The following is a 15,639-nucleotide window of genomic DNA, read 5'->3' as shown; positions in this document are numbered from 1 at the left end:
AATCTAACCTCAAATATGTCGAAAAATCGCGATTTTGGCACTTTTAGGTTAGGATATCTCGAAAAACAGAGCCAGTTGAGAAATTTAGACCTTGGATTTGAATTAAATGCACCAAGATCCTTTGGGAAAGTATATTCGTGTTGATGGCTTAAAATCTTGTCGGCTTATGCATAAAGAAAAATCAGAAGTTATAATCTATTACCTGTTCTTTATTAGACAACTAAAAAATAATAAATTGCGCTCAAATTCAAACAAGTAACTTCGTAGTTCAGTACTAATGAAAAAGGACCCACAAAAAACGTAATTCCATTTTAACTAAATCTCGTTAATAACACATATATCTCTTTTAAAAACCCTGGTTATCGTGTTTGCCAGTCGTAGAAAATTTCTGTAATAACAAATGAGGTAGGAACTCATTAAGTAAGTGGTTTATTTAATTAATCCTTGCTCTGGTGAAGTATTATAGCCATTATGATATAAATTTGACCCCTAAATTATCCCGAGTGCGGTTAATATGTCTCCATATATGTGGTAATAAAATGATATTAAGCTAACACAAATAAATTCAAAACATTTTCCTGAAAATCCTATCAAATGACGCCAAACAATGATAGAATTTTTAGGATTTTTTTTTGGATTTGTTTGAGTCAATAATAATGTAATATTTATCCACATGTACAATAATTTATAGTAACATAAAAAAAAGAAAATTGTAAACAAACAACAGAAAACAAACAAGAAACTCGCAAAATACTTTTAAAAAACCTATAAAATAGAGCATACAGGTAGAAGATGTTGGAAACGTTTTTTAGACGCATAGCGATTGAATTTTATTTTTTTTTACATTATAGGCAAAGTAACTGAAAAAAAATCTGTGAAAAATACAGGGTGATTCGCAACTTATCTAAAACAATTTGGGAATAGATGCGTCATAAAAAATGGAGTCAATACCGTAAAAATTGTAAGGTCCTTATACTTTTCGAGAAACAAATGATTAAAGTTATCGTATTTTCTACCCTTACACCACTAGGCTACTGTAGTCTCTAGCGTCATTCGCATTGTGCACATTGTGCTCTCTTTCCACGTGGTCCCACGTGATGCCGAATATTGAAATCCGATTTTAGTATTAAATGATTTTGTGATAGTGTTTACATTAGTTTTTCAAGTTTCAAAAATGGCTTACGTGCATAGCATGAGTTGATGGATATCGTTTTAATTTATGGTGAAGTAAGGCACCATTTGTGTTATGGTGAAGCAAGACAACATTTGTGTTATAAGGTGAAGCAAGGCAACATTTGTGTTAGTTCGTAGAAACTGGGTAAGACGGGGGACAAGTCGGTGAACAAAATTTTGAACAAGGGATACGCCAAATTGTTTTATTAATTAAAACCACAAATTAATTTTATTTTAATTTTATTAATAGGTGTTATAAAATTTTATTTATTTGAAAGAAATTCTTTCAATTTTTTTTCAGTTTTTTGCCGCCATGTCGGTCGCCGACTGCATGCTTTGCCTTGCGCAAGGACTAGTTTCCAGTGCCGTGCAGAAGTGTATTTTTAAATCAATTTCGAACTGTTCTTTTTATTTTTTTGCAAAATTGTATTTGTAAGAGTCCCCTGTACATTAAAAAAAATTTTTTTTTGATAAATTCTTAATCACCCTTAGGTAAGTGTGATGTTAAATATATTGATTCAATTAATATTTTTCTATTGCATTTATTTATTTATTTACCTTTCACAAGTATATCATTTATGATTACATGGATGAATTATAATAATAATAATAATAATTTATTTATTCACACAAACAATTTATACATAATAAAATACAGCAGTAAGAACAATAGTGAATAAATAAGTAGACAATAAGTGACTAAACACTTGTTTTGTACAACAAAACTAATAATAAAATATGTTAAATGAAACAACTTAGTAAATAAAAACGAAATTGAATAAAAAGCTACAATTAATTACGCCTCTAAAAACTTATCTAACTGTCTCCAATATCCACTTTTTCAATCTAAATTTAAAATTGTAGAATGTAGGTACAACCTGTTTAACAAGAAGTTAAATAGTAGTAGTAGTAGTAGTAGTAGTAAGTAGGTAAATGGTTTTATTTCAATTTAGTATAAGTTTATTGTATTTTTTGTTGTAGTTGTTACCAGTGTCACTAACAAAAGTATCATCATCAGTAAAACTAATAATATTACCGACGATATCCACTCTAAACAATTATCCAAAAATAAAATAAATGACGGTGGCCCCAATTCAGATCACTGTGGAACACCAAAATATACGTTAATTGAATTGCCAAGTATTCCATTTATTTCCATCCTTTGTGTTCTGTTGTTTAGATAACTAATTTGAAACATACACAAATTACTTATTAATTTTTTTATGCCACATAGTGTCGAAGACTTTCAAGCTTGAAAAAATATTTATGATTCGTTTTTTTTTCTAATGATTTTAACTTTTAAACGTCATCAGAAAATATGAAATGAGTTTATCAAAAGAAATATCTTTCATATTTCTCTGTACGCGTAGATTTCGCGATACCGCCAATTCCCTTATCGTAATCGATGCACGAATTTACCCGTAATAACCCCGGAATTGACTCACCGAGTAAGTAGTCCACTTGGTTGGGGTTGACTTTATCGAGCTGTCCCTTGTTCCAGACGTATTCCGCTTTAAGACCGCGCTTTTTCTTATCTCTAGCCCAGTCGTCGATTAGATTGCGGCCGTCGAGGCGCCGGCCTTCTTCCTTCGTCTGCTCGGGGTCGTGGGCCACCTTCGGCAGCCAGTGGCGACGGCCACCACCCAACAGAACCTGCAACAAAAGAGTATATGTTGAAATGCTTCTACAGTGAAAACAGTCTAATGGAAAAATTGATCACAAAAAATGCTTAGCAAATATTTGTATTCTCAATATTTTCCATTTAATTTACTGGAAAAAAACTTTTTTTAACTTTTATAGATTTGACTGGATAATTAAATAGTTGGTGTGGTGGTATAAAGTAAATATTATTTAACTTTATTTATTTTCGTCATATTTTTATGAAGTAGTATTTACAAAAACCTGAAATTACTTTAGCGTCTACAGTAATTTTTCAGTGATACATTATCGTAAATGTCTTATCAGATGTCAGTGACTAGTTTTTTCGTTTGTGCATTCAGATATCGACATATTCATTTGTGTTTATTCCAAGTTTTTGTTCATAATTATTTCATTTTGCCTAAATAATAATTTTTTTTTTCAGCTCTGTAAAGCAAGGAAAAATAAGATGAGGATAATGAATTTACTAATAATATTTTATTTACTAACGAATAGATGGTATTACAGCATGGCAACTTGATTAATTACAGAAAGAATTGTCAAAAATTTGATGTTTAATAACATATTAATAGCGATTTCGCTTACATTTATCAGCTTGATTAAAGAGTACATATTTTTTCTGATATTATTTCTCTTGTCAATAATGTTTAAATTTCTGTGATGTCTAACAAGAGAAAAAAGTTATGAACAAAACAAATTTAGAGTTCTAGGTTAAGTGCCCTCTAGCGGCTCATAATGAAACTTTTCTCTGACTGCTCCAATAGAGCTTCATCTACTTAGTGGATGTGGCCAAATGTGCCACTAATCGAACTTGAATTAAATAAGTTATTTAAATAGAAAAATAAAAAAATTTAACTTTGACAAGCTGTAACTTGCAAACAATTAATTGACAATTCGAAAAAAAATACAATTATTATTCACTAGTTAAAGAAAAAAAATTTTTCTCAGTAGTTTAAGTTCTTTGAAAGACAGCCTCTCTTTTATAAAAATGTTTTATTTTTAGTAAAATAAAATTTTGCAAAATATTAGCAAAATTAAAGTATAACAGTTTATTAAGAAAATTTACTATATTTAGTTTATATCTCGAAACAGTCTAAGAAGTCCTTTTCAGTATCTCCTTCAATGCTTTCGTCAATCCGGCTTTTATTTTCTCGATGGAGTCGAAACGGTGTTCACGGATGGTCTTTTGAGTTTAGGGCATAGCCAGAAGTCATTCGGTGTTAAATCAAGCGAATACGGTGGTTGCAGAACGATATGAGTTGAATTTTTGGCGAAATGGTTTCAAATTATTAATGCTGTGTAAGCCAGTGCATTATTATCATGACGCAAAAACCAAGAGTTGTCTATCCATAATTCCGGCCTGTTGCGATGAATGGCATCACGCAAACGATGCATAACACTCAAATAATATCCCTTGTTAACAGTTTGGTCGGTTAGAAGAAATTCATAGTTCACTACGTCACGAATCAAAGAAAACCGTCAACATGACCTTGATTTTTTGACCTTGACATTGACCTTTGAGTGACTGTCGTGTTTTTTCGGTCTTGGTTCACCTTTTCAACGATATTCACTAGATTGATCGGCTGTTTCTGGGTCGTAAGCGTCGTTCCAAGTCTCGTCTCAAGTAATGATGCGTTTCATGACGTCTTGGTAGTCAGAAATCATTGTTTCACAGATGTCAACGCGACACTGTTTTTCCAAAAGGTTGAACGTTTTTGGAACCAAACGAAATTTGATTTTGCGTCTACATCACAACAAATCTTTTAAAATGGTATTTACCGAACTTTTTGAAATGCAAGCAGTATCAACAAGGTCTCTTATTGTTAATCGACGGTTTTCGAGCAGAAGATCTTTGATTTGATTAACGTGTTGTTCATCAGTTGACGTTGATTGTCGTCCGGAACGCTGTTCGTCCTTAACGCTTTCTCTGCCTTCTTTAAAGTCTTTGTACCACTTGTAAAGATTTTTTTGCAACATAACCTTATCATTAAGGGCCTTCTGTAATATCCTCGACATCTCCGCGGTAGAATATTCATTCCGCAAACAAAATTTAATGCAAATTCTTTGCTCAACAAAATCAGGCATAATGAAAATCGATAAACTACGAGTAGCTCTGGAGCAATTGAATATATTGACTTGCAACTCTATATAGATATCAAGTACAGTACTACCAACCTACAAAAAATAATTGTATGCTTTCATAATGTCCGCGAATTTTAAATTAAGTAATTCACCTTATTTTTTGGAATATGTCAATTTAAATGCACCAACTTACAATTATTTTATTTTTGCTCGTTCGGTTGCACGTCAACGTTATGAATTTTTTCATATGGAAATAGGTATTGCTAGCCATTACCTGTACACGTATCCATTTTTTATTTTATTTCCTCTCGTTTATTCGCACTATTTTTCATTTCCTACAGAAACGGGGACGCGTATGTAAGCAAATTAAAGCGACGTCGCTCCATTTCTCATTCCCACCGCAACTTTTTAGAACGCGGAGTTTTATTGTGGTATTTGGCGATATTTCATAATACATTGTGCATACATTTCCAAGTGAAATGCGGCGTCCTTTGTGCGGGGTTAATGGAACTCCAGATAGATGCCCTGGCGCTCTCGGCTTAGGTGGCATAAATCCGTTTTATCCTCACTATTTGAGACGGCACAAATAAGAATCACAGAACACCTTCAAGGCATCTAGGTGTCCTAGTAAATAGTCACATAAATAATGGAGACGTAATGTGAAATTTTTCCACTTTGCAGAAGTCATACATTTCCTCAGTCAGTGTTTTAGAAAATGACCTACAGTTCCGCTTTCATTAATGGTTAACGCATATTTTTTTTAAATATAAGAGTAATATTTTGTAGATCAAAATAAGAATATCTAAATAGTTCTTTTCATACTTATAGTAAACATAAAAAATGCAACACAATTTTTAAGTGTCCGTAGAAAATAAATGTTATAACAGCTAATTTATTTCACAAATCATAATGCTCTTATCAGATACACTCATCTAGATAAATTTAATAAAAAATTAATGAGAATTAGAGTGATATTAATCAATAATTATTACATATCTTGTCAGGTATTCAATTTAAAGGTTGCTCCGCTTTACCCTAGCTGGACGGGATTCGCCAGACGTGGGTCCTGTGTTGCCGAAATGTAAAAATATTCCCTAAATGAATATTTGCTAATTACGAACACCATATTTGCATACTTTAAATTTGAATAAGTTCTTGGCATTTTGTAAGACTAATCGTATAAACGGTCATCAAATCTTAAACTAACGCAACATAAAATGACACTGACAAATTCTACATTCTACATTTTACTTGAAACAAGACATAGCTACTCTGATTTCATATTTTTAAAATTTGTACACTGAAAGAAATGGGCTTATTAAACTGTATATCTAGAATAATGTGTATAGCGCATATTAAAACTTTTATAACCAATATACAACTTTTATTTAAAAAAAGCAATCATCTCCATACTCATTATTCAATCAGTTTAACTGGAAGGTGCTTAATACACCTTATGCATCTATGAAATAAAGGTTATAATGAATTACTTATACATTATTAGGTGTTATAGACTTTATATTCCAATTGTATAGTAGGGAAGATTTGTTGTATAAAGACCAGTATCCGAATTTGTATATAACAATTGTATTAACAGAATTATTCGTTCTTATACTGAATATGTTTCCGTTTTTAACGTGTAAAACGCATCTTATAATGGTTAAGTGATCGTCACCTCTCGGTGCATAATCGGTTATGATCGTTGTTAAGTTATATTCATAGTCTTGTAATAATAATCATATGTCAGACCCGAGAGCGAAGTGCGCCGACTCAATAAGAAACCTGGCTATTCCAGCCGCTGATTTAGGGTTCGCCGCACGAGCTCATCCCTTCTAAGATTTCAGTAGCATGCTATGCATGAAGCAGAACGGTACTCAACTATCTTATACAGTCCACTTTTATTGTCCATACATGTTCAATCATTGTCAAAATAAACACACAAAACCACAACGTCTTTATTATCTTTACTCAAGAAGAGAAAATACAACAATCGTAAAATTTCCGACAGTCCGCTGTGCATCGACTTACACACGTCTAGTTTGATGAAAATGGACAGTATATGCACATGTTTTGTGGGATACATGATCATATCGCGTTGTGTGAAATGGAAAATTATTATGTAAGTATCTAACTGTTTTATGGCTTGTAATTGTTTTGTTTTTTCAAATGTAAATCTTGTCTAAATCTTAAAAATTATTATTTTGTAGGTCCTATTAGAAATCGCTGATGTTAAGTTTTACATAAGATGGAGGAACAGAAGGTTAACGGTGACAAAGAAGAGCATGGGTATAAAGTCAATCAACCAGAGGAAATAAAATTATATGGAAAGAAGCTCAACCTTTCTGGGGATGCTTCATTCTTAAGGTGGAAGAGTTATAGTGCAAATTCTCATGTAATACAAGAAAATACGGGTGCATCGTTGCTAAGAAAATAAACTGGACAGTTTTGGGAGCGATTTGTCATCATTTTTAATGCTTAAAAGTATGTTTTATGTATGTTTACATTAGAACCTTAGCTTGTAATTACAGTTATCCAATAAAATTTCTGAAAACTTAATGACATATGTTTTTAACTCATACAGAGTATACAACAGTTTAATACATTTATTATTATAAAACTTATAACCAGTACTAGATGTTCTAATAACGATATGGAACACTTTAATAACAGTTATTGCTATTATTTCGTAAAGGGTATAAAAAACGTTGTATACTAGTTATACAATAATTTAATAAAGAATAAGGTTTATATTCACTATACAACTGTGCTAGCAATACGCGTTTTATATCCAATATTCACCTGTTTAACTGTCACATATAGTATACAATTGTCTTAATGGTATATAGAATTCTAATAAAGAATAAAATGCATTTCTTTCAGTGTAATTACGCTATAGCTTGAAAAAAAAAATGAAAATCGTATAACATTTGAGCTTTTTCTTATTATTTTGACATATACCGGTCTGGACAGGTAATTCTTTCGCATAGACTAAGTAAATTACACGTATCTCCTCTATCAACTTCGGGTGGAAGGGGTCGGACACGACACATATCATCGAGACTACGACTCGGACTCTCGTAATTGATTGACTGTGGGAGCGCACGTGCCCCGTTGCATTTTTTGTAAACCGACCGAATACCTAAAGCCCTTTGCTGTTTGTTTAGTTTTATTTTTATTATTATTCCACTCAAACCTTTGGTAAGAAGTAGACGGAATATTACAAAATAAAAATGGTGTACAGTGTCGAACAAAAAATTAATATTATTAAATGGTATTGTCGTGCAGAAAGTGCAGAGGAAGTCGTCGGTCGATTTATATTTTCATACCCCGACGAACCAGTCCCCACTGTTTTGAACATTTTTCATAAGTTTGAGGAGTGTGGATATGTTAATCGGTGTACGAAATGTAGCAATTAGGAATCTCGTCAAATTCCTAAAGCAAGGAGAGAAAAAGAGGTTAATGTCCGTGCTTTTGTGGAATTAAGTGAACCAAAATGTCCGTACAGTTATTCGCATCTTAAAAAAAAATGGTTACAAAGCCTATAAAATGCAAACTTCTCAAGAAATTATTCCTGGTGATCAAATAAGGCGTATGGAGTTTTGTGAATCCATTAGGAAAAAATAGATAAAAATAATGAATTTGCTATGCAGATTTTATTTACAGACGAATCATCTTTTTCCCTACTTCATAATCGTCATAATCCTTCAGTAGTCCAATATTGGTCCCGGGGAAATAAGCATTTAAGTATATCATTAAGAACGCAGTACTCTCAAAAGGTAAATGTGGGTTGGCCATTTTAGGCAATAATATTGTGGGTCCCTTTTTTATTGATGGTACCTTAAATGCTGAGAGATATTTGCATTTATTACAAAATAGTGTTGTACCAGCTGTACGAAACTGGGATGTAAATTTTGAGGAAATTTGGTTTTAGTAAAACGGATATCCTGCACACAACGCAAGGCCAGTTCAAGATTATTTGGAAGAAACTTTTCCTGAAAGGCTTATTTCCATAAGAGGTATCGTACCTTAGCCTCCTCGATCTTCAGACCTGACACCCTGCGACTTCTTTTTATGGGGTCATTTAACGCAACTTCGCTACAAACATCGACATGAAAGAGCTGCAAATTTGTACGAATTATACGGTTTAAAATTAGGATCAGTTACTCCTGAAATTTTGTCACATGTTCGTCAACAATTTTACAACAGATTAGGATATTGTGAAGCTCAAACAGGTGGTTTGTTTGAACACCTTATTAATTAATAATAAGCTTCTTTTTTTAATAAGCATTAGAATACCGTTTTAGTTTTTACTAAAGGTTATAAATAATTTGTAATAAAGTTGAAATGCTTTAGTATGGTCTCAAAACCTCATTCTATGTAAAAAAATATCGTACAAATAATTACTGTACGTATGGCAACGCTGCTGTCAATTCCAGGCCGTGTCTCTTTATGCCATCGCAATAAATCAAAAACGTAATTATTGTCCAGTATTCTATCGTCCGTATGTACGTATCTTAGACGTACGTTGTTTCCAAATTCCTAATGCAAGACAGAGACAATAAACCAATAGTTAAGGAGAGCTTAGAACCGCAGGCTTTGCGCACTTCTTATGGCGTTTTTATTCCTTTCTTCTTGTCTTTCAATTCAAATATGCGACTAAATTTTTGTGGTTCCAAAGACAAGGGGGTCTAAGAAAAAGTGTCTTCAGGGGGTTCTCCACCAAAAAGCGTAGCACTATCAGATTCCACATGTCATAAAGCCCCTGTGTTCAAAATTTAGTGATTCTCGTACAACAGGGTTCTGAGATATAAAAAAACTTCTTAGGGGCGGACTTCAGGGGACTGTAACTCCAAAAGAGGGGGCCAGTTGCCAAAAATAAAAAATACAGGTCCCCTAAATTTGTCTTAAGAATCGCTGACCATATTTTGTTGCATTAATTTCGGGACACCCTGTATAAATCAAGAATTTTAAAAATATATCTTCCTATTTGCTGTTGAATCATGAATTGGAAGTTGTTCAAACAGAGAGATAGGATTTTTGATGCATCAGATGTTGTAAACTACCTAAACACTATGACAGGTTGGTTCTAAGTAGTAAATTACAGAAGTAAAAGTAATTCCTTCAACATTTCAGTTTGTAATATGTTTCTGTCATCCGACAGAATAATATCTTGCGAAATCCTCGTGATATCGAGACAACAGAGACGTCGTATTAAATAGCTGGAAGCAAAATAGTTCCGGCAAGTTCCAGGGATTCTGTTATTATTTTGTGTGCTTTGCGAGCGGTGGTTCGTGTCAGTAAAGCTGCACCTAAGCTCACATGCTTAGACACAGGCATTTTAATTAAGGTTTTTACCACGTTGATATGACAAACTATGTATATAAATTATACACGCCCACTTGTACAGTGTAACATCTTTTATGTTGGTATTTACTTGGCCTGCAGCTAGCTGGATAAAAAAAAATTGCGAGAGTACTATACGGTTCAATTTTGTGTTAGAAATTCTTCAGATTTTTTTGCTTTTTGCTTTGCTTTTTTTTAGAAAAATCCCGGTGGATCGCAATTATTTTTTATTTCGTTCTGTTACACGCAGAAAAAGTTATATTTAAAATATACACAATTGTAGGTAGCACCGTTTATAAATTTGAAAGAAATTGTTGTGGAGTACTGATGAAAAATAAATATAGGAAGAAAATAGTGCAACCTTGAAATAAAAGAAAGGTAAATTCTAAAGACAACACTTAAACAAATCTGCATATGTGACAGAACTAGAGCTGACTGATATACGGGTCTATTCTGTAACGCTTTTGGTTAAATTTTAATGTCAAGGCCACAGTTAAAATTTTAACCTTCTGTAAAAATTTTAATGGGTTTATTTTAACTAAATATGTTAAAATTTAGCGGGACCAAAATAGATACTGTTAAAATTTAACCTGACTTGATAAATGGTATAATTGATCTCTATTATTTATGAACGCTACAAATTAAATCATTCCAAGCTTTATTTGCAATCACAAATTAATGTGGCTACAATTTGTTGTAAAATATTGCTGACTTCCGAAAAGTCAACAATTAATTGGATCTGTTTTTTTATCGTGTGCCTTTTTCCATTCCCTATAAGTCGGCTAAATCACAAGAATTTTATGAAAATTGTTTACTAAACAAAAGTTAAACAAATTTGTACTAATCCAGCAATCGAGGTTATGTAATAAAATGTAATAAAAGCGTAAAACTCACTAATAACGACGTTCAAATAAAAACGTGGTCGAAGTTGGCTCTGACACATTGGACGTAGGGAGTAGCTTATAGCGACCAACTTAACCTCATTTCTCAACGAGCTGTATAGCAGCTGTCAGTTTCAATAACGTTAATGACTATATAACTTTATTTTAAAGAATAATCGTGATAACAATAACAAACAATTAAAGGAGCTGCGGAAAGTGTCCCCCTCCTTGTTATAACAATAAATTAAAGCAGCTGCTGAAAGTGTCCCCCTCCTTGTTCCAAGCACTTTTCACACCTGTTCCTCAAAGAATTAAAGACATTTTCTAAGATGCTCGGGGTATTGTTAATTTCACGAATCTTGTCTATAAGTCGAGCCTGCAGATGGTTTAAATCAGGAATAGGCAGTTCAAAAATAGTGTTTTTAAGGTAAGGCCACAAAAAGAAATCACACGGCGTAATATCACATGACCTCGGTGGAAATTCATGTTCAGCATTGAGACTTATTAGTCGATTTTGGAAAACTTCCCTCAACATATTCATCGTCTCGCCTGCCGTATGTGCCCTTGCGCCATCTTGTTGAAAGTAAAAGTTTGTAATTTCGTTTTCTTCCAGCTGGTTAACAAAAGGAGCGATAATTTCTTCTCTATACCTTTGCGCAGTAAGAGTACCATTAAAAAAAATAGGTCCATAAATCCTCCTTCGATTGAGAGCACACCAAACTCCAATTTTTTGAGCGTGTAGAGGGCCCTCGACAAAAAAGTTATCTGGTTTTTCAGAAGACCACATTCTCATATTCTGTGAGTTTACGTAACCACTTAAATGAAACCAGGCTTCATCAGAAAAAAAGGTGATATTATGAAGTTCACCGTAGTTGTTTAAAAACCATTCACAAAATACAGCCCGTCGCGGAAAATCAACTTCATGAAGTTCTTGCTGACAAGTTAAACGATAGGAGAACAAACGCAAATCTTTTTTTAACACTGTGTGGCAGGTACCGACTGATACTCCCACCATTTGTGATAAAACACGTACAGAAGTTCTTGGCGCATTTTCCATTATTTGTTGGACATTTTCTTTTAATTCTTCAGTCCGCTTTTTAGGTCGGCCGCTTCCTTCTTTTCTTGTTACACTGCCCGTTTCACGAAAAACATTAACACAACGCTGAACTGCACTTTGAAAAATTTTGTACTCAACAACGCCGGGAAATTGATTTTGAAATTCTATGAAACATTCCTCAATAGAATACTTCCATATTCCATCAATCTTGCGTCCATTTCTAAAGTAGGACTCTATGATAAATACTTTTTGTTCTTGAGAAAACACCATTTTAAACGCTTTTTAAAACGAAAATATTCAAATTGATAGCGGCGATATAGCGCTTTGACAGATGACGTTTAAGTTCATTTGCGTTTTTATTTGAACGCTCGTTATAAAAAAACCTTCCTGTACAGTGTCAGATCTACCTCAATATTTCCTGGCAAATATTTATAAAAAATATTCTAGTAAAAGGCAACGCTATAATTAATTATGTTTTAGTATATGCATATTTTCACAATATATTTTTCTGTGACTTGGTCTTGAATAAGAATATAAGATTTTCTGATGAATCACTGTCCTTATTTCTTTGATTTTTAAATAATTACCCACAAAAAAAATCTGTACATCGGACCTTACGTTTTCGAGGTCGCTGAGTCCGATTCCGTTTGACCTTGTCAGGTTAGGTTAAAGGTTATTTCAAGGTCAAATCGAGAAGCTAATCATTCTACACATCTCCTTTCGGAGCAGTTGTCATCTTTCACCATAAAATAGAAAACGAATATTACTATATTGTTGACATGTACCATATAACGCACTGAACTATCTACCAAAATTCGCCCTCAACTTCAAGCACCGCAACTATCCAAATGTGATTGAAAAAGATCCTGCTAATGTGAAGACTCGTGAATGTTGAGAGTCTTTCGGTCCATTATAGATGAGCGAGGCAAAAATTGCTTTGTAAGACAAGCCAACTAAAGGGTATTAGAATTAAGTAGCTTTCAAATAACATTGACCCTGATGCAGCAAGATCAAATGGAGTCCTAATGAAACGACCAAAAAACCTGGAGCATTCCCACTAAACCCTTTTTAGAAGCAACTCAGTTTAACCTCAAAATGACATTGATCTTGACCCGGTAGAGACAAAAGGAACCCTAATTTGGACTCAGCGACTAGAAAAAACGTTTAATTACTTTAGTTGCCCCTGCTATAGTGGATTTTTCTCAGTTTGACCTTGAATTCGGAGTCCCCAAAAATATATAATAACCATGGTTGCCCCCACCATAGGGGATTTTTCTCGGTTTGACCTTGAAATCACCTTTAGCCTGACCTGACAAGGGCAAACGGACCTCGGATTTGGACTCAACGACCTCGAAAACATACGGATATAGTGGTCTAGTCCGTTGCGCAGAAAATTTTTTTTTGTGTTGTTATCAAAGTAACTAGTTATGTAATAAAATAATATCTCACAATATCTCGAAGTGTCACTATTTCAGTAGAACCCAGAGTTATTTTATTAGCTTTTGTCGAGAACATGGCAGACGCATAAAAAATGATGGCCGAGCTAATGAAAAAGTTCCAGAAACATTATTTTCCTGAACGTACTTCATTTCGACAAGATATTGGGGTAGCAGAAGATGATGTTTAAGTATCGTAATTTATAGGTGCAGAAAAACATAATTCCAATCGTTCTGTTTACAAAAGGTCGACGATTACGGACCATTTATTAAGCTAATCGCCGACGAGACGATCCAGTCCTGAAAAGGATGTTATCTACTCGAATCGGGCGGGCCCTCGATCATTTTTAGTGCCGCTCCGGCTGACAGGAAAAGTCGTACGTTACCGGGAGAACTCAATAATTAAAAATGAATGAGTCCAATTTCAATGGGTTTCAGAGCGCTCCTCTGCAATTTACAACCGACTTAATGCCGACTCGCTTTGAAGGCGGGGGGCGCTTTTTTACGCAGAGGCGGTCAAAAGGGGCTCGGAAACCATTGTGTCGGGCGAAGAGCGCGTCCACTGAACGGTGAAATAAGTGGTATTAAATTCGTGTACTGCCAGCCATGACGACGTGATTAATCTTGGCGGGAAAGGATTCTTATGCTGTCTGATAATAATTTTAATTTAATAATTCCTCTCTTTCTGTCTATTCCCATTGAAAGTGATATCTTGTTTGATTATTATGTTTTACGTCTTATACAGGGTGAATTGTGTTTGTGTACTTTAAACAGTTTGTGTAGAACATGTAAATAATAGAAGTTTTTGCTAAAATATTAGAAGAAAAAGTCAAATGTATGTCTTATAAATGAGCATGATTTTTCAATAAAATACTTGTTACATTTACTCATAATAGTTTCCAAATATGTTCTTTTTAGAGTTTATTAAAGAAATAATTGGGCTTCATTTGTTTTTTACTTATGTTGATGATCTAAGAAGAACAACAACTTACAGTGGTTTATGCAACCGACAAAGTAAAAGAATGGAACAGTTGGAACAAAGTCTAGCGCAGAAATAGTGACTTAACATTGATAGAGTGGGCCGAGTACGGCTCTGTTAAAAGCTGCGCCTCCCGAACTCAACATCAATTTTCAGCAACCAGCAGAGTCCAGGGTTTTTATGTGGACAGCTGTTTTCAAAATTTACACGTGAATGGACCAAAAACAATATCTCCGTATTTTATTTTAAAAGTTATTCAAGGATTTGATTAAAGTATGTTAAACGTATTTCGTAAGTTTTTCGTTTTTGAACATTTTATGCAAAAAAAACACAAAAAATACAAACATACGTATGATGACTTAGATACTAGGTGTTTATATATTATCACTATATTTCTACAATACAGGGTGTGGCATGTATAATCTATAAAAATTAAACTACAGCTTCCTGATGATATTTGTAATAGAAAACTCTTATAAGAAAAAGTTCTATCTTCGCGTTTTTTTTGTAAAGTTGTTCATTTATTCAACGAAAATGAAGGCCGGCCCTGTGTTATTTATTAAAAACTTTGGAAATGTTTTTATGCGACCCGAGATGCAACCAATTTAAGTCGGTATAATCTAATACTAGTAATACTAAAAGAAGGTTAGGTTACATTGTCAAAAAATTTGTGCAGTCAACTGATTTTATATTTGTATTGAATTCATTATTCACTTAATTATTAAATACTTATTAAGCATCGTCCATCGACCCATCAATGTTAAAAAGTGAAACATTCCAGACAAAAGTTTTTATTTTTTAATTCCACGATAGTGACAGTGTAAATTTTTATAAAGAAATAAAAAATAAGAGTAGCGTGCCGATTACATTAAAAACGAGATTATTATTTCTTACTTTGCTTAAATTTTTAGTTTGCGCACAAACTAGTTTTACAATAAACCGAGAAAACAATGCATTTACTACTTCCGAACGTGTCGATATGGTGTTAGTGTATGGTGCAGCCGAAGAAAATGCGCTCGCGGCGATTAG

At 33.5% G+C, this 15,639-nt stretch overlaps 1 protein-coding gene across 2 annotated transcripts in view; it reads right to left on the bottom strand.

Annotated features, from left to right (window-relative positions):
* The window catches only part of LOC108909108 (alkaline phosphatase-like), a 316,537-nt gene that overhangs the window by 61,565 nt on the left and 239,333 nt on the right, over nucleotides 1-15,639 (bottom strand). For both annotated transcript variants that reach the window (XM_018713342.2, XM_023454755.1), the window contains one exon: nucleotides 2,619-2,826. In XM_018713342.2, the coding sequence (XP_018568858.1) occupies nucleotides 2,619-2,826 (208 nt within the window). The remainder of the gene's footprint in view (nucleotides 1-2,618; nucleotides 2,827-15,639) is intronic.

This window comes from Anoplophora glabripennis, unplaced genomic scaffold (genome assembly GCF_000390285.2).
Source record: "Anoplophora glabripennis isolate ALB-LARVAE unplaced genomic scaffold, Agla_2.0 scaffold375, whole genome shotgun sequence".
NCBI classification, from domain to species: domain Eukaryota; kingdom Metazoa; phylum Arthropoda; class Insecta; order Coleoptera; family Cerambycidae; genus Anoplophora; species Anoplophora glabripennis.
Note: the sequence above shows the minus strand (reverse complement) of the source record. Positions and strands in the feature narration are given on the sequence as shown.